The sequence below is a fragment of the Monocercomonoides exilis genome, assembly GCF_001643675.1.
Source record: "Monocercomonoides exilis strain PA203 chromosome Unknown scaffold19-1596985, whole genome shotgun sequence".
Taxonomy (NCBI): domain Eukaryota; phylum Preaxostyla; order Oxymonadida; family Polymastigidae; genus Monocercomonoides; species Monocercomonoides exilis.
In genome coordinates, this window is record NW_027150564.1 from 85553 (window position 1) to 108901 (window position 23349).

General features: G+C 37.7%; 8 protein-coding genes across 8 annotated transcripts; 4 read left to right on the top strand and 4 right to left on the bottom strand.

Moving 5' to 3' along the window:
- Positions 1-1225: 1225 nt before the first annotated feature.
- On the top strand, positions 1226-5943 carry MONOS_8189 (putative NuA3 HAT complex component NTO1). The gene is made up of 8 exons (XM_067878576.1): positions 1226-1261; positions 1336-1348; positions 1476-1565; positions 1647-1797; positions 1862-2021; positions 2077-2860; positions 3053-3766; positions 3901-5943. The coding sequence occupies exons 2-8, from the start codon at positions 1336-1338 to the stop codon at positions 5634-5636; spliced, it is 3648 nt and encodes a 1215-aa protein (XP_067728318.1). The 5' UTR covers positions 1226-1261; the 3' UTR covers positions 5637-5943.
- A 113-nt stretch (positions 5944-6056) lies between these two features.
- MONOS_8190 (uncharacterized protein) lies at positions 6057-8891 on the bottom strand. The gene is made up of 2 exons (XM_067878578.1): positions 8832-8891; positions 6057-8771 (listed from the first exon to the last, which is right to left on the bottom strand). The coding sequence occupies exons 1-2, from the start codon at positions 8872-8874 to the stop codon at positions 6493-6495; spliced, it is 2322 nt and encodes a 773-aa protein (XP_067728319.1). The 5' UTR covers positions 8875-8891; the 3' UTR covers positions 6057-6492.
- A 51-nt stretch (positions 8892-8942) lies between these two features.
- On the bottom strand, positions 8943-9924 carry MONOS_8191 (uncharacterized protein). The gene is made up of 2 exons (XM_067878579.1): positions 9637-9924; positions 8943-9585 (listed from the first exon to the last, which is right to left on the bottom strand). Exons 1-2 carry the CDS (start codon positions 9820-9822, stop codon positions 9106-9108), a joined length of 666 nt encoding a protein of 221 aa, XP_067728320.1. The 5' UTR covers positions 9823-9924; the 3' UTR covers positions 8943-9105.
- A 2008-nt stretch (positions 9925-11932) lies between these two features.
- On the bottom strand, positions 11933-17491 carry MONOS_8192 (uncharacterized protein; the record flags this gene model as incomplete). Its single annotated transcript, XM_067878580.1, has 3 exons — positions 11933-13130; positions 13323-17274; positions 17428-17491. 3 exons carry the CDS (start codon positions 17489-17491, stop codon positions 12254-12256), a joined length of 4893 nt encoding a protein of 1630 aa, XP_067728321.1. The 3' UTR covers positions 11933-12253.
- Positions 17492-17505: 14 nt separating this feature from the next.
- MONOS_8193 (uncharacterized protein) lies at positions 17506-19600 on the top strand (the record flags this gene model as incomplete). Its single annotated transcript, XM_067878581.1, has 4 exons — positions 17506-17513; positions 17637-17652; positions 17734-17788; positions 17904-19600. The coding sequence occupies 4 exons, from the start codon at positions 17506-17508 to the stop codon at positions 19493-19495; spliced, it is 1671 nt and encodes a 556-aa protein (XP_067728322.1). The 3' UTR covers positions 19496-19600.
- A 317-nt stretch (positions 19601-19917) lies between these two features.
- MONOS_8194 (histone H3) lies at positions 19918-20513 on the top strand. Its single transcript, XM_067878582.1, has one exon. It carries the CDS (start codon positions 19957-19959, stop codon positions 20368-20370), a length of 414 nt encoding a protein of 137 aa, XP_067728323.1. The 5' UTR covers positions 19918-19956; the 3' UTR covers positions 20371-20513.
- A 160-nt stretch (positions 20514-20673) lies between these two features.
- On the top strand, positions 20674-22318 carry MONOS_17482 (uncharacterized protein). Its single transcript, XM_067870406.1, has 3 exons — positions 20674-20824; positions 20886-21662; positions 21720-22318. The coding sequence occupies exons 1-3, from the start codon at positions 20697-20699 to the stop codon at positions 21799-21801; spliced, it is 987 nt and encodes a 328-aa protein (XP_067728324.1). The 5' UTR covers positions 20674-20696; the 3' UTR covers positions 21802-22318.
- On the bottom strand, positions 22192-23146 carry MONOS_8195 (uncharacterized protein; the record flags this gene model as incomplete). Its single annotated transcript, XM_067878583.1, has 2 exons — positions 22192-22706; positions 22900-23146. 2 exons carry the CDS (start codon positions 23144-23146, stop codon positions 22192-22194), a joined length of 762 nt encoding a protein of 253 aa, XP_067728325.1.
- Positions 23147-23349: the final 203 nt, after the last annotated feature.

A 23349-nucleotide genomic window follows, 5' to 3' on the forward strand; every position in this document is an offset into this window, starting at 1 on the left:
TGAATAATGTCAATTATTCACTGAAATAAGTTTCAAATGCTGCTAATGCTAAATACATCGGTAAAGTGTAACTTATTGGGTCCGAAAATTTTCAAAGAAATTATCTTGAATTGTTTCTTAAATATACTTCATTGTTGTAAATTCGATTAATAAATGTGTAATTAAGTTTCAACGATTAACAAATAAGTTGTGAATTTCAGTTTCATTACCAAAAATAAAACCAGAATTTACAAATATTTACAGAATCATTAAAATCTTCTTCATTCTTCAAATTATTTTCTACTTTAATTCACTCAATTCACAAATACCCAAATAAAATAAGTTGCTATTTACAGAATCTGAAGATTTTTCATCATCTTCATAGTTTTCTTTTCATTATCATCAAATAATTTTCGAATAAATATGTTCCACCTTTTGAGTGATAATGATTTAAAAATTATGTTATGATAGGATTTTTCAATAGAAATCATAATTTTTTTACAAAAAATATCATTTGATGAATGATGATATTCGAATGTGTTAAATTTGGTGAAATATTGAGAATAATTCACAGTTAAAATCGGGACCCAATATATTACATCTTACCAATACATGCAGATTAGAACGTTCTTGATATATTATTTCAAATACATTTTTATCTACAATAATTGTCAAATGAAAAAAAAAAAATACAATTCTTTTGCTCTTCATAATATTAAATAACTATTGAAGTAATTATTATTATTATTATTATTCTGAAGTCTGAAAGTTAGATGAGAAACGCTTTCGAAAACTCAAAAATCAAATCATTTAAAATAATTATTTATTTAGAAAATTCTTGTATACTTTAATTTTGATGAAAGTTTATTTTTTGCTCATTTGAACAATCACAATAATTCATATGTTTCACCTGCAGATTGTTAATTCCATTTCCTTTTTGTCATTCAAAATTCCTCTTTCCGGTTTTTGATCCCTTTGACAAATTTATTTTTTTCATTCTCATAAATTTTATCTTCAAATCATCAAAGTTAAAAAACAACAAGAATGTGATCATATCACAGTCTTTGCTCATTGAAACAGTCACTATATCACAAAAATAGTCGCATTATTTCTTGTTATTTTCGTTTTTAGGTTGCAGTGATCGTTTTCAGGTGCTCATATTTTTGAAAAATATATGTATTTCGATATATTCGTATATTTTATCACAAAGGACTAATTAATGGTTGATCACCTGTTAACAAACCCATTTTTACAGTCTGAATATTTCTCTATCTTTTAAATCGTATTTATTTTTTTTAAAAATTTTTAACAACGAATTAATTTTTGTTTTCCATTGTTGATTCGCATTATATCTAGATGGAAGATAGTGGTATTAAGCTTTTTATAAAATTTGATATTCAACATTTCAAAAAATATTATTTTCTTTTTTCATGCAATTATTTTTCTCATTTTGAAAAAATTTTGCATTCACATAATACCCCGCATAAATATAATAGAAGAAAGTGACTTGGATGAACTTCATTTCCCGTTAAAAGTGTTGAGCGCGGAGAATATTGACAGACTCGATGAAGAGATTTCTTTTGATGGTGTGAATTTTTTTGTGTAAAATAGTACAACATATTTCATCATGCATAATATTTTATTGTGTTTTGATAAACTGTTATAAGATAAATTTTGCACTGTATGTGGATTGTACACATCTTATGATGACAACCCGATCGTCGTTTGTGACAAATGTCAAACGGCTGTACATGCAAAATGCTACGATATAAGTGCTGAGGAGCTTGAAGAAGATGAGTGGCTATGTAAGCCATGCAAGTGTGAAGACTATAAAGCCAATATTTCAATTTAAAAAATTTATTATTTTTTTTTTTTTTATTAGGCAACATGTTTATGCTATCAAAAAACAAAAGGTTGGACAAAAAAATGCTCGTAATTCTGAAAGGCAATGTAGGTTATGTTCGCATTATGGAGGAGCAATGAGCGAAGTCAGCAATGATGGTGGATGGGTTCACACATGCTGCGCTATATATCTCCCAGAAGTTTGATTTGTCTAATTTCATTTTCTTGATTTATAAATTCGTTCCAATTATTAAGCTGCAATTTGTTGATGGAGCCGTCGATATTGACAAAGTGTTGAAAGAGCGAAAGAAGCACAAATGCTGTTTGTGCAATTCTTCGGAAGGGGCGATGATTCGATGTAGCTGTGCTCTCTGCGATTCCCTTTTGAAAGACCAGGAATCCGATTCCGAAGAAAGTGATACTGAAAATGCTCAAGAACAATCAGGAAAAGAGGCTGATGTTTTGGAAGTTAAGGAAACAAAAGAAAAAGTGAGAAGAAATAGACGAAAGGAACAAAAGAAAGAAGCTGAGGAAAAGGAAAATAAAAAAGAGGATGAAAAGGAGTTAGAGAAAGCGGAGGAGAAAGAAGTTGAGAAAGAAGCTGAAAAAGAAGAGGAGAAAGAAGCGAAAGAAGAAAAAGAAGAGAAAGAAGAAAAAGAATCCGAGAAAGAGGATGTGAAAGAAATTTCAAAGGCCAAAGCCGATGAAGAGAAAGCTGCAAAAGAGGATAAAGATAACTCTTCAGATGTCGAAGTCATTGAAGTGAAGAAGCCGAGAAGAGGGCGCCCACCGAAAAAGAAGCCTGAGGGTTCTGAGAAAGCAGGCGAAGACGCTGCTGCAAAACCAGTTGTCAAGAAAAAGCGCGGGAGGAAGCCGAAGAACGCGCTGAAGGCGAAGAAGGAAGAGGAAAGCAACGACGGAAACGAGTCGCCTGAGGAAGAGGATGTCAAAGAGGATGAAGTGGTGCCTCTGTCCAAGCGCTTCCTGCAGCTGCACGATGGCTGCCAGAAATGGTTCCATGTGTCGTGTGCTGTGAAAAGTATGAACGTTGTCAAATTGAATGGCTTTTGAGAACTTCATTTTAATCGTCATTGTCATCGTCATCGTCATTATTTAGAAATAATTATTGCACGTTTTAACAAAAATTTGCATTTTTATTCTTTTTCAATTTAAATCTTCATTTTTATGTTTAAACAAATGTTTATGTTTTTCTCTTTTGCATCAATGGCAGACCATCTTCTTATCGATATTCTCCCGTTTCCCACTTCTGCTAAAACGAAAGTGGCAACACCTGCTTCATCATCAGAATCCACCGCAGCTCAAACATCCTCTTCTTCCTCTAATTCTTCCTCTTCCTCTTCTTCTTCATCATCTGATTCATCAACTGAATCAATCCAAGCAGATGGCCCAACCTTCTTCGCTATTTTCTGCCCTGAGCACACCGAGGCATTCTACAACCTTCCCGATGACAAGAAGTACATCATCGGAAGTTACAACTACCATCCGCTGATTGGAATGGGCGTGCTGACACGCGAAATGATCGATGCGCTGAAGCAGAAAGTGAAGATGGACAACAAAGCAGAAGAGGCTGCGAAGGAGGAAGCGGCGGAACAGAAAATGGATGTGGAAGAAGGAGCGAAAGAAGAAGGAAAAGAAGAGATGAAAGAAGAAATAAAGGAAGAAATCAAAGAAGAGGTGAAAGAAGAAACGAAAGACGAAACAAGTGAAGAGAGCAAATTGGAGGAAGTGAAAGAAGAGCTGAAAGAAGCAAAAGAGAAAATTGAAAACGAAGAAGGAAAAGGAGAAAAAGACGAAAAGACTGAAAAATCGAGGAAAGCCGAAAAATTGCGCAAACTGAAAGAAGCAAGAGCAGAAGCCAATCGGATATTCAAGTTTGCACTGACGATGCAGGAAATCATTGACTGCCGTAACACTTGCATGACATGTGTGCCTTTGTTGTATTTTTTAGCCCCCTCTTTCAATCATATTCCAATTTAAATATATATTCAACATTATTATTATTATAAATTCCGTTATTTCCAATTAAAATAATAATGTTATTAAAAAATATTTTCACAGGCACCAAATTCTCTGTGAAGCCCTGTGGCAAGTTCCTGAATCCATTTGTTGCCCTCAACAGATGCATGCGTCCTCCAAAGACAGACCCACCAGCGCTGAATTACTGGCGCATTATGAACCAAAAGAAGAAGCGAGAGAAAAGCGAAGAAGACGAAGAAGAAGGCGAGGAGGAAGGCGAAGAGAAGGAGGAGAACGAAGGAGAGGAGGAGTCTTCTTCTTCCGAAGTGGAGAAGAAAGTGAAGAGGCGCCCGAAAGCGAAGTCTGTGCGACCGAGATGGGAGCCAGCGCCGGGCGAGGAGTTCCACTTCAACGACGTCTTCTTGTCAGATGAAGAGCTGCGGGAGCTGGATGCTCAGCTTGCCTTTGAGAGGAAGTCTGCGAAGGCTGGCCACGAGGAAGAAGAAGAGGAAAGCGCTGGCTCAGGCGCAGGCGGAGGTGCAGGTGCAAACAACGACGGAATGGATGTGGAAGAGGAAGGGAAGGAAGGCAAAGATGATGATGATGATCAGTACAAAGACGAGTCCGAGGCGAAGAAGCAGAAGAAGCCTGTGACAGGAAAGAAGCGGGGGAGGAAGCCAGGGAGCACGAAGAAGAAGAAGATGGAGGATGACGATTTTGTGGGAGAGGCTGTGGAAGATGATGCGCATAGCGATGCTGAAGACAGCGATGCCGACAAGATATCACAAGAGGATGTATCAGACTTCTCAGAAAACGGAAAGTCGAAAAAGAAAAAGAAGCGCCGCGGACGGAAGCCGAAGAATGCAGACAAAGAAAAGAGCGAGAAAGATGCAGAGGGCGAAGAGAAAGACGGTGAAGGGAAAAACGAGGCGAATGAGAAGAAGCCAGGAACTGTGGGGCGAAAGCGCGGGCCACGAAAGCAGAAAGATGCAGCAGCAGCATCTGCATCGGCAGCGCCAACTTCTGCACCACAGCCGTCTGCTCCTGCTGCGACATTCCCTCAAACTGCCTCATCTTCTGCCTCAGCCAGCACCCCAGCCTCAGCCTCAGCCTCAACGATGGCCTCTGCACCAGCCACGCAGATCAGCACACAGCCAATCAACTCCAGCAGCACCTCGCTGACATCGCCTCTGACGTCTTCGTATGCATATGCACCTGCATCTCTGCCACAGCACCAGCCGCTCACCCAAAACTCGCTCCTTGCAGCAGCTGCAGCAGTTGCCTCGTCGTCGTCGATGATGTCATCGATCGGGCTGTTGGGAGGGACTTCACAAGGCGACGGCTACGGGATGTCGCTGGACGAGTACTATGCGTGGCAGAAGCAGCAGCTCCTCCGCCAGCAGCCGCGCACTGCGATGATGCCTGGCTATCCTGAGGGATATGGCCCCTCGCAGATGGGCATGGCTGGCACTGGCATGCCCACAGGCACATTGGCATTCTCAACGATGCAGCAGGCCGTGCCGATGGGGACAGTCGCGATGGGCGAGCAAAGTGTGATGGGGGGAGAGATGGCTCCTGCGCTTGGGGCGGGTGCGGGTGGTGCACAGGGCGGCGAGCAGACAACAACGCCGACAGGGTCTGCTGTACCGAATGAGCTGCTGGTGCTGGCCAATCGTGTGCAGCAGGAGCTCGCTGCGTCGTACGGCGCTGCTGCCAACAACATCAGCCTTGCCCAGCTCTTCCAGCAGATCAGCCCGTCGATCGTGTCGCTGTCGCAGGAGGAGCAGTCCTCGACCATCAAAGACGCGTTCCTGAAGATCCTCCAAATGGCCCAGTAAAATTTAAAGAAAGAAAAAAAAGAAAAGAAAAGAATAAATAAATTCTTCTTGTTTGGTTGCAATTTTGGTTTGATTTGTTTTTCTTTTTAATCGTTTGTGACTGAAAGGAGGAGTGTTTTTATGGGATTGCTGCTGTGGATATTAGCTCTCCTGTTCTTAATCTTTTTATGAATTTACTTCTTCTCGTCTTTTGTTCCTTCTCATGTCATGTCTTAATGTTATTTTCTTATCATCCCACAAGTATTTCTATTTCCATGGATAAGTTTCAATACACCAATTTAAAACTCATCTTGTTGATATAAACAAACCGATTATTTGTTAACATTTCTTTCTCTCATAAAGCATGATGACTTCAATTACAAAAAGCAAAGTTCTCGCAAAGAAATCATCCAATTTAAAAAACATCTTTGAAAGAAACTATTTTATTATCAAAATCAACTGAGTTCAGTTTGTGTCAACAGATTTGTGTGAAATGAATCGAATGAATTGACTGAAAAAGCAAAGAACGATAAAGACTTTTTAAAATATAATTCACAACATACATAACAGAACAGAAATATGACTCATTTCCAAGGAGAAATAAACTAATCGCCAATTTAAATACAACAATAAAGGTTATGAAACGAAGAAACAATGCAAAATAAACTAATGCAATCGATCATCAAAAGAAGCAAAAAACTCGTTTCAATAAAAATAAAAAAGGCTTACAAGAGATAAATCATTCTGCTAATGTCCACTAAAAAGCAATACCAATCGATATTTATAAATACAGCACGCAAATTTCTGTATATTTTCACTCCCAAAAAAATTCAACAACTTAAAAAGAACCACCTAATTTTCTCTAATACTCTCATTCTCATTCGTATCTAGCATCTGATCGTGGTGTTCTGGTGGATCTTGCACTCATAGGAGGTTTGTGTGCCGAGCTGTGTGCAGATGAAGAAGGACGCTCAGATTCCGAAGTGCCAAGCTTGCTGGATGCAACTTGCTTCACACGAGGCTTCGTGGAGTTTGATATCTGCCTCATAAATGCAGTTGTGGGCGTCGCCGGTAGAAGTGATTTCTTTGCGCGTGCACTTTTTGAAGGTATCTGATGATGAGGTGTTCGAACAGAGGGAGTGCTTGGGGCACGCTGAAGAGGCTCCAAATTGAGATGCGGAACAGAAATAGAAGAAGACGACGAGTCAGTTGAAGGTGTAGGTGATGAAAGTGCTGTCTCTTTGTACTTCGGTGGCTGTGCAGACGGATACTCTACGCTTGCTGCTGCTGAGCCTTTGTTCGCATAGAATGGCGAAGAAGCATGCGACGGAGGAGACAAAGAATTGCGTCGTGGCCGCGGAACAGTGCTGCAGCGTGGAGGAGAAACCATCCGCGGAGCCGCTGCACGTGGCTCAGTTCGCATTGATGTAATTGCTGATGATGGATATGCATGTGCTGGAAGTGGGCTTGTGTTGTCTTCCACAGAAGGATATTCAGGCATTAGCCTGGCCGGCCTTTCTCGCACGGAGCGCCGTGTGGGAGGCGTCTTGCGCCTCGAAAAGGTCACAGGGGTGCGAGCGCTCTCCGGTTTTAATCCATACACATCTGAACGTGGTGTATGCTTTGGCGTTTTCGGAGGGGCGCGGTGAGTTCTGGCGGATGTTGGAACTTTTGGCGATTTTTCAGTTCTAACAGGCTCGTCTTTTCGAACAAGTCGTTTGCTGCTTTCTTTCTTTGGAGATGTTGTTCCTTTCTCTCCAATGCTCGGACTTACCGTGCTGCTTCTCATTGTATCACTTGCTCTGTAATTTGGACCTGCTGTTTGAGTGTCCTTGCCAAATTCGATATCTTCCACCACTTCTTCGATCATTCCATCTGACCCTTCTGTGTGATCAAAGCTTCTGTAAGCCTCATTCAAATCATCGCTGCTTGATTTGCTCTTGTTGCTTGTAGCAGAAGCAGAAGCAGAAGTATTGCTTGGCCCTTTCGTCTTTCGGACTGTGCGGCAGATGCGTGTTATTTGCGGCTGAACCGAAGGCTGAAAAGTCGAAAGGACCGTCCCCACCAAAGACGACGATGCATCAGACAGAATGTTGCTTGCGATTGTCGATCCCCTTGAAAGCGTAGCTGCCTTTGAGGATGCAGACGGAGATTCTGAAGGAAAAGCGTGTGAATGTGTTTGGGGAAATGTGAATGGTGTAACAGAAGGTGTGGATGAAGTAGTATCTCTATTTCTTGGCATTTTCAGATCTCGATTTCGTTTTGAAGATAGAAGGCGAAAGGCTTCTGCCTCATCGATGTCATCGCCTTCGTAAATCTGTTCATTTTTAATAAGCGGAGTGTCAACAGCTGACAGACTTGTACGAGTTGTCTTGACAGTTTGTGGTGTTGACCTTTGAGTCGAAGAAAATACATTCATCTTAGCACCAGTCCGCCTCGATGAAGATAAAGCACTTGCATCAGTGACACGTTCACTTTCTGAGCGGCTTATGGGTAGTGATGATGGACGTAATGCATGCGTTGGAATAATTGGAGAGGGAAAAGAAAACTTAAAAAGAGGAAGTTCAAGGCAAGAAGCTGCGGATATCCTAAGCGTTGGGTTATAAACAATTGTTTGGCGAATGAAATCGCAAAAATGTGGTATCAAATAAGTTGGTATTTGAGAAAGAATTCCAAATGACTCTGAAGGAGGAATAAATGGTTCCTTCCTTGAAAAAAGAGTCTGTGAAACAGGAACAACTGGACTACTAAATAAAGATAAAGCATTAAAACGCTTATCGGAAATATAATGCAAATCAGCTCGAGACGGATTCCCAAAACGTGAAAATATAGATTCAAAAATATCCTCAAATGAATTACACGACAATGGTTTATATCCAAGACACATTTCAAAAAATATCATTCCAAATGCCCACATATCGTTTTCTGGGGTAAGAATCCCTTCTGATTTTTGAGCTTCAAGATGAAAAAACACTTCAGGTGAAAAATACTGTGCAGTTGTACATTCAGCTGGTAATAAAAATATTTCTTCAGATGGTGAAACAAAAATTGTTTTAGGATGAAGAGACCCAAAACATTCACCGTTTTCATGTAATTCTTTTAGAGAAATTAGAACTTTTTTCATCCAAGGAACAAGCATCTCTATTTTAATGAATCCTTCAAGTTGCAAAAAAAGAAATTTTTATATAAAGATTTAAATTAAATTCGAAAGAATACCAGGTGATTCATCAAAAATGGACGCAAGAGAAGCAAGCTGCATAAAAATTAATATTGATCGATACCCGTAAACCAATTCGCAAAGAATTTAAAAGGAAAAAAATATTTCTCTCTTAAAAATGTGCAATTTCTTTTGTGAGTGATTGGAACAAAATGAACAAATAATACTATTTACAGTTATAAGAGATGACTAAGATAAAAATTTGGATAAAGACATTCTCATGCTCAAAAAAAAGCTGCGTTAAATATTTTGTCATGAAAGAGTTGTCATTACTCATTGCTTTGACGATCCAACTCCACTTGCACATTCTTTGCATGGCTTAATCGGATCTTCTGGTCCAAGTTTTGTTCCTTCTGGAGGTGGTGTAATAGACATATCTCCAGGCAATTCTGATTTTCTCTTTTGTGCTTCAGCAACTTTATTCATCTCCTCTTGTGCTTTTTTAACTTGCTCTTCTTCATTTTGTTTTTTCCGTTCATCAGCTTTTTGGAGTTTATCTTGAATAACTTTTTCCAACTCTTTTTGGGATTCGTCTTGTTTCATCTTATGCTCTTTGTGAATATTTGCAACTTTTTCTTGATGCATACGACAGCTTTCCACCTTTTCTTGCATTAGCGATTCAGCTCGTTTTTGTGCCATCTCCAAGTCTTTTTCCATTTGTTGTCGGTCTTTTTGACGGTCTGCATTCATTTCTTCCTTTTGTTTTTGTACTGTTTGTTGCTTTTCTGATACTTTTGCTCCAGCTTCTTTTTTCTTTCAACAAAAATTTGAATAAAAAGTTGAAAAGGATAAAAAAAATCAAACTGATTGAAGTTCATTCATTCTACGTCTTTCTGCTTCTGCTAATTTTTCCTGTATTTCTTGCGCAGAAAGCTCTTCCTTTTGATTTGATTCAAGTTTCTTTGCAACTTCTGGCTTCTCAGAACTTTTTTCTAATGGTACATCGATACAGATACTTTGCATTGAACTTTTAGTTTTGTTTGTTTGCATTATAAAATGTATTTATAGATTATAGAAATTAACGCGATTGTTCCAGCACGGTTATATCATGCGAAGGCAAAAAATTCGCACATTCCTGCAGCATTTTGATCTGATTGTATTTTAAATTATTTAAAAATTTTATGAAGGAATAATTCAAAGTTGCATATTTTGGTAAATACCCTCTTTCAAAAACAAAAACGAAAAAAAAAAAAAAAGACGTTTGGAGTGAAGACTTCAAAAAATAAATTGGAAAAAAAAAAATAGCTTCATTCGTTAAAAATTAAAGTTAATAACTTAAATTGTTGAGTGATGAACGATATTATCAAGATATAAATTGTTTTCATTCATTTCTAATATCATTAATTGGTCTATAATTTTTCCTCTTTCGATCTCTGATGCATCTCACTGAAGTACCAAGAGTATAAAGAAGAATAGAAAGACTGACAATTCCAGCACAGATAATTGAAATGATTGTAATAAATAAAGATTGCTTTTCGACAGGACGATTGCCATCCCAATCAGCTTGGATCCACCCAAATTTATAGGATTCTGCAAGTCCCTTATGTGCAAAGGGCAAATCTTTGCTGAGTCCAGAAATAGAAACTGGGGGAAGTTGATGAGAAGTTGTAGGCCCAGCAATCATTAAGAAGTTCTTTGAATCCTTCATCATGAAAGCAGATGTGATCTTAGCATCAATAGCTCCATAGGGTTTTGGTGGAAGAAAGTTATCGGCCTCTGCTGTTTCTGTTCTGTTTCTGAGATCGTGCCGAGAGGCAATGCTTGTTCCTGGGTCTTTTCCAATGCTTGGCAGGATGCTTTCCTCGTCTGCGAGATAATCGTTGTATCGAATCGCCCATTTGGCTGTGTTGAGGTCGTGTACCTTGCGCGACACTTTTTGCATCACTTTCTTCCGCCTCGACTCTGAAGGCGAATAGAACAAAGCAGAATTCGACTGCTTTTCAAGAAAGTCTGTGAAACCCAGTTCATTTCTGATTGACTCATGTGGCGGAACACCAAAAAGCATAATGCTCTCTTCCTCTCTTAACTGCTTGCTGACGTCTTCAACGATCACAGATAAAGGTGATGCCTCAACGCGAAATACTGCTCCATCTTTAAGTGTCTTTTTTGGTTCAAAATGAGAATAATCAACAATAAGCCATTCACCATTCCGGGTTCCGCTTGATTCTGTATTCAGAGCTTCCGAAAAGATATCCCCTGGATTTCTGCCTTCTCCATTTTGCTCGCCGATTTTCATTATTCCGATCATCGCCCGCATCCAACAGGGCAATGCTTTGCTTTTCATCAAATTCAAAGCATCTGAAGATAATACAGGAAGTGCAACACCAGATATGCACACATGATCCCCAACAATGTAGAAATCATCTAAAGAATGAAGCAATCCGGGATAACTTGTGAACGATACGCTGGATGTCTTTCCATTTGCTAATGGAAAATGGATGCATTTGTGGATTTTTGTCAAAGCTGAATATGTGAACCAAGTATTGTGCATAACATATAGCTCTTCATTCCGCTTCCGTAGTTTAACAATAGAAGTTCCCTGATCTCGTCTGCTGAGTAAATCACAGCAATTGCTTTTTTCATTTAAGCATGGCCAGGGCTGATACCTTCTAATTATATCGTTGAGATCTCCAATGTTTTCCAGAAACCAAAAATCTTTTTCGGTCAACTTTGCAGAGCCAGTGTCTTTCTGAGTATATCCATCTATTAAGCCAGAGAACTGATTCCATAGCATTTCTACTTGCTTGTTAACTTCTGTGCTTTGCTCATTTTTAAAAAAATCTTGAACATAGTTCTTTGATTCATCCAAAAAATTAAGAACATCCTGGTTTAAAGCATTATCTTGTGAAAGTGTGGAGAGGTAATAATGAATATTTCCATGAAAAGAGTCAATGAGAGATGATGTAAAGTATCCTTCAGCAACACCAATTGCATGATACGTCTGCTCGTCTGCAGTCTTTGAATTTACAAATATTTCCAGTTTGTTCCATCCAGATAAAAGCATGGTGTCTTTGTATCTTGCTGTCACAAGTGCATCATTAAGTTTTCCGCTATTTACAACATATTTATTATTCAAAAAGGAAACAGAAATCCAATTATCAGAATAAAAGCTATTTATTAATATGTTTATCAAAAAGTAATGAATTATTTTTATCATTTCTTATTAAATATGTATGAGTATTCAAAGAGTATTCATAATAAAAGTTTGATGGTGGGCTTTGATCTGACAAATAAAAAAATCAATAAAAGTACTTAACCATCTTATTTATAAAAGCTAATCAATTAAAATTGAAAATATTGATTTCATTCAAACAAATTATTTTAAAAAATAACTGAAAAAACTGTTAAAACTAAACTGAAAATTTTGAATAAAATTTAACAATTCAATGAAACAAATTACAATTTGCAAAAGCATAGTTAGCTAAGGATTAATTGTAAGTCTCGAAAGCATTTGGAAGGGTAGAGGATGTGGAGAAGGAGGGATAAAAACGTGTGTTTGGGGTGTTTGTACATTGTTATTTGCTTGTTCATCTCTTTTCTGTATAGATGTGCTTTTAATTGGAGAAAGTGAATGAGAAGAAGAAGGAAACCTCCGAAGAGGAGAAGTCGGAGGTGTCTGTTGCACGTCAAATGGAATCTGCTGACTGGAAAGTGGATCATCCACTTGCATTCTGTGCTTTTTGTATTCATCTTCATCTTCTCTTTCCTTTTCGGTCATTCCTTTCTCATTTCTTCTCTCTCCACTCTCTTTAATCCCTTCTTCGGTGTGTCTATCATCATAACCAGGTGTGGCAATAGCAGATGAACCAGCAGTATTAAAAGCATTAGAAGCAATAGAAGAAGAAGCATTATTATTAGTATTACTATTATTAGAAGCAGAACTGAATGTTCTGGGCGGAGTGAGTGAATAAACAGAAGCAGCGACAAGTGCCTGTGGAGGGATGAGAGAGACAGCAGAAGAGGACGACTGGATGGTGGCTGTGTGATGAGGAGAAGAGAAATCACTGGACTGAGAGAAGGGAGATGTGGAGAGAGAGAAATGGGAGTTTGGAGTGGAAAATGGAGATAATGAAGAGGAAGAGGAAGAAGAAGAGGAGGAAGAAGATAAAGAAGTAATTGAAGAAGAAGAAGAAGAAATGTTAGCTGATTTTTTGGTTTGCATGGAATTGTTCTTGTTTTGGGTCAATGTTAGCAGAAGTGATTCAGCAAATGAAATTGAATGAGAAGTAGTCAAAAAGCGGGAGTTGTATGTGGCAAGAAGAATGGGGCGTGGATAAGAAGGATGAGACACTTTGATCCTGAATGAATAAGATATTAGATAAATATAAAAAAGAATGTTATAAAAAGAAGAAGAATAAATAAATAAATAAATGTGCAAAGAAAACAAATGGAAAAGAAAGAAAAGAAAGTAATCACAAAATATACAATGAATACAATAAATGCAATCATAATAGCAATAAACATTATTTCCATCCAATATATTCACACACCAAGGCGGATACACAACAACATATGCCCCGTCCTTCAGCTCTCCTCTTCCCCCCAAGTCCATCTGAAACAGCGCATCCACAAAGAAGCTGTCATCCTCCAATGTTTGCCCTTCCTCTTTCATTTCATCTCCTTCTTGTTCTTTTTCTCTGTTTTTACTTTCTTTTCCTTCACTTTCTCCATTTCTCCATTTCTTATTTGATCTTTCTGTCTCATCCATCGGCATTTTCCCTTCCTTCCCCATCATTTTCCTTCCTTCCTTCTTCATCTTCATCTTCATCCTTTCCTTCTTCTCCTTCTTCTCCTTCTCCCTCCTCTCCTTCCTCTCCCTCCTCTCCTTCTCCTTCTTCCTCTTCTCCTTCTCTCTTGCTCTAAGTGCCACTTTTATTCTCTGCTCTGTCAAAGGAAGGGCATGACACACCGCCACAATCAGCTTCATCTCAGCTGTGTCTGAAAATACAGACAGGAGAAGAGGAGGCTGGGGATAGAAGACAGAAGGCGTTGGGTGAGAAATTTGAGAGGAAAAAGAAGGAGAGGAAGGAGAGGAAGAGGAAGAAGAAGAAGAAGAAGAAGAAGAAGAAGAAAGAGAAGGAGAAGAAGGAGAAGAAGATGATGATGATGATGGATTTAACATATTTTGTGAAGATTGGCTGAAAACAGAAGGAGAAGATGAGAACGTTTGGATATTTGCATACGAGTCGCTTGGATTGTGTACAGCAAAATGAAGAAAACTCTGCTTTTCTGCTTGTTTTGAGCTGAATGAGAGGTCGGGGAGAGGGAAAATGGCTGAAGAAAGAACGCTGCCAAAGAAAAGAGGAAGAGAACCACCTGAAATTGATGAACGGAGATAAGAAGAGGAAGAAGAGGAAGAAGAGGAAGAAGAGGAAGAGGAAGGATTTGATGGAGATAAGTCATTCATTAATGCTTCACTATAGTTTTTATTGCTTCTCTGTTCTCCAAATAATACGTTCTTCTTGTCTGCTTCTTCATTGTGAGGAGAAGACGCAGAAGAAACAAGCGCTGTTGTTGATGATTTTGACAAAGGGGACAGAATATTTGGCTCTTGAACAGATGGAAATGGGGAGAATAGCTCAGACTCAGGAAGAGATTGCACATCGCTCTCACTTTCAAGCAAAGAGACTCCGTTTGGCACTTTCATGAATGAAGAAGAAGAAGAAGAAGAAGAAGATATTGATAATTGCATTGATGATGAATCATTATTGAATGTATTCTGTTTTTCTCCTTTCATTTTTTGGCAAGATGGACTTTTAGCTCCAAAACTGCTGTTTTCTGCAGTAAATACAAGTGTTCCTGATGTTTCTTGATTTTGATGCTTCTCTTTCATTCTCTTCGATTCTTTGCCTTTCATCTCAAAATCTTCACTTTCGCTTTCGCTTTCTCTTTCTCTTTCGTTTTCTTCTGATTTTGATCGGCTGCGTTTCTGTTTTCTTAATCTTTCTCTTTCTTTTGCCTCTTCTTCTTCTTCTTCTTCTCCTTCTCCTTCTCCTTCTCCTTCTTCTTTCTGTTGTCCATCTATTATTATACTCCCTTCTTTTTCTTTCTCTTCGTCAATTCCATAGCCCCTTCTAGGTGTTCTAAAGTTATCCCTTTTATCTCTCTTATCCCCTTTCCCTCCTCTTCTTTCTCTCTCATAATAATACTCCTCTTCTTCCTCTTCTTCATCTTCCTCCTCTTCTTCCTCTTCCCATTCACTCTCTTCATCCATCGAGTCTTCATCCTGTTCTCTTCCTTCAGCTGAGTTCAGCCATATCTCAAACAGCGTCGTGTCGTGTCTGATTGAAGGCAGCAGCGCTTGCAATCGACTTGTCAAATCTCCTTTGCGAAGGAGCGGGCGAGAAGAAGGGTCAGAGAGAAATGTGTGTGGCTTGAAGGAGATAGAGGAAGAAGAAAGGGAAGAAGAAAGAGAAGAAGAAGGAGAGCCAGAGGAAGAATACTGTGAGGAAGAATATTGAGACCCAAAAGTGGAAAGAGAAGACGACGAAACCGACGGCGAGAAGAAAGGTGAGGGCGTCTGAAGAGAGGCAGAGCCCAATCCACTGTGTGAAGAAGACTTCGAATAAGTCAGCGGCTGTGTGCGAAAGGAGGTGTGAAGCAGAGAGCCAAAGAGAGAAGCCTTCTGGTTAGGCGTGGTGAGTGTGTGAGAGGACAATAGAGGAGCAGAAGGAGAAGTGGTGTGGACATCGAATCTGCCGTCAGTGAATGAGGAATATTGAGATTGTGGTTGTTGTTGCTGCTGCTGCTGCTGTTGTTGTTGTTCTGATTGAGTCTGCAGATGTTGATATTGCTGATGCTGCTGTTGATGATTCTGTTGTTGTTGTTGTTGTTGCCATTGCTGTCTGTCCAAATCAGCTGCAAACTGCGAAAACGTCGTTTTTGGGTGGCTGAGCTGTGGGTGTGCTTCGTCTGAAAGCGATGAAGAGGATAAACGCGAATGGAATGGACGATGAAAGACCGAGTCGTCCAAATCATCGACTTCTAATTCTTCTTCTTGCGAGCATTGCCTTCCAAAAGAAGAAGAAGAAGAAGAAGAAGTTATAGCAGAAATGGAAGAAAGAGAAGAATTTGTAGAAGAAGAAGATAAAGTTGATGCAGCTGTTCTTTTTGTTTTCTCTTCAACTTCATTACTTTCCATTTCAATGCTCATCCTTTCGTTCAATTCATCCATTGGCTTTTCCAAAGAAGATTTCTTTTCTGCTTCTCCTTCTTCTGCTTCATCTGTCAGATCAACAATCATTTTGTCATTGAATGATGGATTAATCGTTGTATGGATAAAAGGTGATGATAAAAAGGGGTTCTTTTGTACACTAGATTCGCTTAAAGAAGGAAAAGTAGCTGAAGATGAAGAAGAAGAAGAAGATGATGATGATGAAGCGAAACCAGATGGGGAATTAGTTGGAACATCGTGTTCAGAATACACCCCCATCAATGGATTGCGCAATGGAGTGTGTGGAAATGGATGATGCCCTGGTGAAACGATATCGTCTGACAAAGGAGGACTAAGAGGTGTTTGTGATTTGACAGCACGTTTTGGTGACAGTTGATTTCTTGCGCTTTCAACATTTTTATTGTATTGATTGTTTTCTGAGTTAGTGTTGTCTGATGTATTGATCAAATGCTGTGGTTGGAGATTCAGCCTTTGTTCATTGCTCTCATCCTTCTCTTTGCTGTCCTCGGAAATGATGTCTTTCTCTTCATTGTCCGTTTGCTGCTTTTTTGTTTTGGGGATTTGCAAAGGCTCTTCTCCTCTTTTCTTTCTCATTTCATTAATCATTTCCTTCAGAACATTCAAATTGCCCTTTTTAGGTGATGGTCTGTGAATTGCGAATGTTGGAGATTTCACTATAGGCTCGCACGCTTCAAATGGCTCCTGCGTTTGTACATTTATCTCTGAATTTTGTGGTGTTGAAATTTTTCCATCAATAAATATTGATGGAGATGATGCAGAAGTCGATTGTTGAAGATGAGCATCTGCACGCTCGTTTTCCATTTGAGCTTTTAATTCTGTTTCTTGACCTAAAACTTTCAAATCTGTAAATTGTGATAATGAGGTTTCTTCGATGAAACTTTGTTGAATGTTTGATTGTCCTGAATCTGTTGTTTGCTTATTGCCAGCTTTTGATAAAACCGGTTCATAAACGCCAATAGAACTTGCTCCAAGTCCATATTTTCCTTTTATTGACTTTCTCATATGTAATGGGGGACTTGAAGCACCATGAGGAGACGAAGATTCGCATCTTTTCTGCTTTGAGGAAAAATCATCATTTTTTTCAACTGTTTCCAATCCTATTCGCTTTGGCGAAGTAATTATTATGTCTTCATTATCTTCATATTGATGTATATGATGCAAAGACGTAATTTGTTCAGAAGATGTTTTCTCACCAGTAACAAGATTCAACGTAGAATATTTATTCAAAATTGGAGAGGACCTATATCCTATTAACGATTGAGAACGAAACGATGCTTTAGAACCTTCCTGATTTTGTGTAAAAGTTGTTGGAGAAAAGCGAAGCGTTTTTTGAGGGGATTTTGTTTGAGAAATTTTAGAACGGACCAGTGGCTGGGTTTGAGTTTGTAGCTTTATCAAACCCTGAAAAGGTTTATCAAATAACTTTGGGCTACTTTGATAATGGTGAGGTGAATCAGAATTCATATCTATAATTAATTATGGTTATGTTCTTTTTTTCATTTCACAAAAATATTTTTTTGTCTTTATATCGATGTCAATTTTTAATGAAACTATTATTTGAACAGATTCAATTCAAAAAGATAATTCATTGAAAATCTTATTATTCTAGGATGATCTCATTGGAAGTTGATATTTGAAAGTATTTTTTGACTGAAATTTACATTTTTTCACTGTTTTATAATTTGACATTGATTTTAATGATTTAGGGAATGATATCGCTTTTATCTCCAAAGAGTCCACGTCGTTCGAATTGGGAGCAAGGTATATTTTTTGAATTTTCATATTTTTTATGATTGTTTTTCTGTTTGATTCGTATATTTTTGCTTTATTTTAAAACTACATTTTCTTTTTCTTTTTTAAATTGCTTTATAATCAGATTTTACTCCAGTTTCTCCAAGGACAAGAGGTCGGAAATCACCACGTTTAAATGAAGTTCCATCTCCTTCTCAATCGAAGCAAGTGCAATCACCCGAAACGAAACCATATTTTTCACCTTCATCTTCAAAGTCTTCTGGCTCAACAAACTTTTTGACGCAAACTCATAATTTTGCACCTTATTCTCGACAATCTCCAAATTCTTCACGGATTCCCCTTCCTGTTCAGTCATCTCCTCATAACATTCCTGAATCTCCTCCAACTGTTGTTCTACCTTCCCAGCCAAAGCCTCAGCATGAAGATTTGTTTATGGCAGATCATCCTTCAACAAACCCATCTCCTTTAAGTTCAAGAACATTCAATGATGATGAGGCCAGTTTTTCCCCTTCACCCATTTCCTCAACTTTCTCTAACAATCGACCAAGTAGTTATTCTCATGATTTTCTTAAATCTTCTTCAATTTCAAACAGCCAAAATCTTTCTCAAAGTTTAGGAAATCAGAAGCGTTTGAAATCATCTCCGAATTTCGATCGATTTTCTTCTTCACATGCATTAAGCACTTCACATTCTCCATCTCCTGCAAAGACATCTTCGTTTGGATCTTCATTAAACTTGCCTAAAAAGAGTTCATCTACCTCATCTCCACACCCTGAAACAGAGCTTATCGCCTCGCCAAGTCGCCAAGCAGAAATAAGACCCCACATTTCAATGGAGCTTCCTTCGCAGCATTCGTCACCGCCTCGAATGATGTTTGTCGTTCAAAACAAACTCTGGTCTGACGAGGAAATGAAAGAAGCAGAGGAAAAAGTGAAACAGGGAAGTGCATATGGACAGAGTGAAACAGAAGAACCTGAGCCTTACAGCAGCATTCAGCCCAGCATGTTTCTTATCGAAGATGCATTGAATGGGAAAACTATTCCAACCGAGCGAAACCGCACTTTTGGAGGATCAAAGACCGAAAAAGAAGAGCTGGATCTGGATGATGATGGAATAGATGAGTCAAATCAGATTAAAAGAACAAACGTGAAAGAGGAAGGAGACAGTTTGTTGGGAGATGACATTCCAGTTTTTGAGGAACGAAAAATGGAAAAGAGAACAGCAGATGAAAAACAGGCGAATGAAGAGGAACTGCCTGATCTTGGAGGCGACGATGCAGATGACGATAGAATTCTTGGGGAGAGAGAAGAGCTGCCTCCGCTGGACACTCCCCCTCTGCCTCAGCAAGCAGCACGCACTTCAGTCACACACTCAGCCGACCTGCCGTCGTCCAAGCCTTCTTCTGCGTCTGACAGTTTTGCTTCACACACAGCCCCGATGAGCTTAACAGGAACGTCTTCTTCTCTTTCAAAGCAAGCAACACCAAACAATCAGTCGCAAAGAACATATCATCAGTCCCAGCCGTTGACTCCGTTGCCAAATTCTCTTCCTGACCCGTTGCCTCAGAAATGCGCTCCTCTTCCCCTTCCATGCTCTCCTCCGATTGTCGACCGCCTCGAACATCACATAACACATAATTCCATTGATGTTTTCGAGAAACCACCAAGTTTATTTCCACTAACTTCACAAGTTGCACAAAGTTTTTCAACAGCTTAACTTTCTAATTTTTGAAATTCTCATATTGTTTTTTGTTAAATACTTTTTTCTTTTTTGATTATTTCATTCAAAATTATTCAAAATAAGAATTTTCGCTTTAAAATATATTTGCTTTAATTTGAAAAGAAACATATCATTACGAATTAATTTGCATTAACAAATATGGTCAGTTTTTTCACTTGTTAGAAAAAAAATTATTTTGAATTTTGAAACAATCAAAAAAAAAAAAAAAAAAAAAACTATAAATGATACAAAAAATTTTTTTGAAGGATATGTGAATCAATCAAACTAACTTATATACATATTTATGAATTATTGTTATGTATGTTGCTTTATATAGCTATTTAATCTCAATTTAAATTGTGAACATTTTCAAAGCGAAATAATGAATGATCATTCATCTTTTAAATGAAATTATATATATTGATCAATATTTCCTCAATAAATTGCTTCATTTCTTGATGGTTCGCACAAAACAAGTTGCTCACAAAACCACAGTTATTAAAGTGCCTCGAAAGCAATTGGCAACTAAGGTTGCTCGCAAAACTATTTCATCTCAAGCTGGAATTAAAAAGCCACATCGTTATCGCCCTGGAACTGTTGCGTTGCGAGAAATCAGAAAATACCAAAAAAGTACTGAATTACTCATTCGAAAGCTTCCATTCCAAAGACTTGTTAGGGAAATAACTCAAGATTTCAAAACAGATTTGCGTTTTCAATCAAATGCCCTTCATGCTCTTCAAGAAGCTTGCGAAGCTTATCTTGTGGGATTATTCGAGGACACAAATCTCTGCGCAATTCATGCAAAGCGTGTCACAATTATGCCAAAGGATATGCAACTCGCTCGTAGAATAAGAGGAGAAAGAATGATTTGACTTTTTCATTTTTATTTAATTTTTTTTGACTTCATTTGTATTCTTTTCTTTATCATTATATTTTTTTCATCATTTAAATTTGATTTACTTATTGTTCTATTTAATTTTAATCTCATAAATATATTATAAAGAAGGCTATCCTCGATATTGATTTTTCTGAAATGAAAAAATAAAGGTTTACTACTTTCTTTGAGAAAAGATGTAGGTCTGTGAAATGGAATTTTTGAGAACTTATTAATTCCAAGGTTCAAAGGTGCTAAAGCAGAAAACAAAAGAATTTGATAAAGAAATGATCAAAAAACAAAAATATTTTATTTTTTCATTTGATGGAAGAAGAAAAATCATTTTTTAAAGATGATACAAATTCTTTAAACTTCGTTGTCATATCAGATCTGCATAACAATAAAGAAATGTTTGATAAATTTATGGAATGGTGTAAAGTTCATCAAGAAATGTTTGAAAAATAGTTAATGTGATTTTTGAGATGTTAAAACAATTTTTTATTTTTTTTTAAGACTAGATGTATGCATTATGCTTGGGGATATGGAGAATTACTTTCACAATAGAAAAATGGAAACTCGGGATGTGGAAGAGATGGAAAAGAGAGTAATTGATAGATGCAAGCAAATTTCTCTTCTTTTCAAATTAATACTTTTTATTCCTGGAAATCATGAACCTCCAATGTTCTATCATGCATCGTCATTGCAAATATCAGATAATGTTTTTATTCTTCATGGATCTATAAAGAAAATCTGCGAGGGATTAATAGCAGCTGGAGTTGGTGGATGCATCCCAGGTGTATCGCGTAAACAAAAAATATTTAAAGGCTATCCGTTTAATACAGAAGTTGACTTTTTTAATTTTTTGCAATCGTCACAAATCGAGAAGTTGGCACAATATTATCAGTCAAGCTCCACCTCTTCAATTTCAGAATCCCAATTGATTGATGATGCTGTTATTTTCCTTACTCATGACGGGCCTGTACATTCGTTGACAACATTTTCGATGAATGAAGATCACATTGATTCTCTTGGATCAGTTGCCTTGTCAAAGTTTCTTCTTCACAGCTCTCATTCTTCTTTATTGAATCACATTGAAATTTTGTTACATGGGCATACTCACGAAAGTGTAGGTTTTTTCGGGGAGCATATCGTTGCTCAAGAGATAGCGGAGATTGAACAAGTACAATATTTTGATCAAAAATTTGGAGAATATTCAACAAATATTGATGAAGAAGGCGTTCCAACTGAAAAGCCATTTTTGCCTTTTACAGCAAATTGTTGTTCCTTGACGTTTGTCTGTTTTTTTAAGAAATGGTTTCTGATTTTAAATTTTTATATTTCTTTCAGATTAGGATATTTTACCACATTTTTTATGAAAAAAATCGAAAAGCGTTGGATAGTGGAAGAATTTTCTGAACACTTTTTATAATTTCTAGATTATATTTTTCTGTCATAATCTATTTATATTATCTATTAAGCAAAGGGGTAATGTTCATTTTATATTTAAGAAAATTGATGAAACGTTATCAACTTCGAAAGTGGAAATTTTCCTTTCGTTGCAATTTATTCAAGTGTAATTATTATAATTTTGAGTGAAAAAAATCTCAATTGTGTATTTTTCATGAAAAGTGAGGAATTTTTAATAGGGTTATTATTTTATCCTGACCCTTTTTCTTTATTCTGACACAAAAAATGAAGTGAAAAAAATTCAAAAAAACAACATAATTAAAAGAAAACATAATCAGAATTAATTCTTCTGATAACTTTCCTTTTTCCTTCAGCTCGATTTAATGCATTATCTTTCTTTTCATCTTCAGAATCATCGTTTTTCACATGAAGAAATCTTCTTTTTTTTTTTCTTCTTTTCATCCACAACAGTCTTCACTTCATCTTTCTCCTTTTCATCCATTTCATTTTTCCTTTCAATATTCATTTTCAAATGATTTTCCCATTTCTCTAAAAGATTTTCGTCGGTTATCACTTTTCCATCAAAGTTGTATCCATTTCTTCGGGATGGAAGAGGGTAAATAGATGATTCGGGCAATTTCAAAAGAACTGGCCCAGAAGAATTGTGAAGAACACCACTGCAGATGAAAGCTTTCTGAATAACTGAAGGACATAATACAGTGTGGATGGCTTGAGGCAGAACGTCGGAAATTGCTGATCGTTTGGAGGAAGATGAAGAAGAAGATGGAGCCTCAAATTTGTTTGTCAGTTCAGATTTGAACACAGCAAACACCACTCTGTCCAGCGGTTGATTGAGGTGTGTGCTGTGTGGTACGAAAGTTGAAACGTCGACTAGTTGTTTTTGGAATTCTCGCCAGATAGCTGGATCTGCGCGAGATGCATGCGAATCAAGAAGGAGAAAATGTGTTCGTTTTCAAGTGACATGCGCTTTCTTCTTTCGATGATAGAAGGTTGAAGAACGGTGAGAGCATGCCTTTTAAAGCACTTGTTGTCTATCCATCCGCTGCAACAGCTGCCACGAATGTCGAATTTATCATTCTTGGTCGTTCTTTTGTGAAACCTGCTTTTGTGTCTGCTGTATGCACAACAAGCTGTTTGGAATCTGCAGGAAAGCGCGTTGAAGATTCATCGACATTTATCATCAAAGCTGGATTATAATGGAACTTTTCATGCAGCTCGTCGAGTGTTATGTACCAGGGTTTTAAGACACTTCTGCACGAAACAACCAGTCTATTGATGTCCAAATTCTTCGGCGTTCCAGTCTTCAGCTCCGGATGAAGCTTGACAAAGCCGTACGTAGCAGACATTGAAACTTCTGTAAATGGTGAGTCTTCATCATCGTTGTCGTTTTAAAACATTTTCCATCTGAAAAACAAATTAACAAAACATAAAAATAAAAAAAAGCAAACCAATTCTCTTGTTTTTTTAAAGTTAAACAAGTTCTTGACTTTGCTTCAATGTGAATAATATCCAAAACTCTATGTTCCTTTTCGCCCACTACTGCTGCAGG

What these genes read in the sequence shown, in the direction of transcription:
- MONOS_8189 (XM_067878576.1), top strand. An exon ending in TGAAGAGATTTCTTTTGATG is followed by an intron (nt 1,566 to 1,646) that starts GTGTGAATTTTT and finishes AACTGTTATAAG; the next exon opens with ATAAATTTTGCACTGTATGT. An exon ending in GCGCTATATATCTCCCAGAA is followed by an intron (nt 2,022 to 2,076) that starts GTTTGATTTGTC and finishes CCAATTATTAAG; the next exon opens with CTGCAATTTGTTGATGGAGC.
- MONOS_8190 (XM_067878578.1), bottom strand. Translation starts at nt 8,874, where the DNA reads ATGCAGCTTGCTTCTCTTGCGTCCATTTTTGATGAATCACCTG. An exon ending in CATTTTTGATGAATCACCTG is followed by an intron (nt 8,772 to 8,831) that starts GTATTCTTTCGA and finishes TGCAACTTGAAG; the next exon opens with GATTCATTAAAATAGAGATG.
- MONOS_8191 (XM_067878579.1), bottom strand. Translation starts at nt 9,822, where the DNA reads ATGCAAACAAACAAAACTAAAAGTTCAATGCAAAGTATCTGTATCGAT. An exon ending in GAATGAATGAACTTCAATCA is followed by an intron (nt 9,586 to 9,636) that starts GTTTGATTTTTT and finishes TTTTGTTGAAAG; the next exon opens with AAAAAAGAAGCTGGAGCAAA.
- MONOS_8194 (XM_067878582.1), top strand. Translation starts at nt 19,957, where the DNA reads ATGGTTCGCACAAAACAAGTTGCTCACAAAACCACAGTTATTAAAGTG.
- MONOS_17482 (XM_067870406.1), top strand. Translation starts at nt 20,697, where the DNA reads ATGGAAGAAGAAAAATCATTTTTTAAAGATGATACAAATTCTTTAAAC. An exon ending in TGTAAAGTTCATCAAGAAAT is followed by an intron (nt 20,825 to 20,885) that starts GTTTGAAAAATA and finishes TTTTTTTTTAAG; the next exon opens with ACTAGATGTATGCATTATGC. An exon ending in GCAAATTGTTGTTCCTTGAC is followed by an intron (nt 21,663 to 21,719) that starts GTTTGTCTGTTT and finishes TATTTCTTTCAG; the next exon opens with ATTAGGATATTTTACCACAT.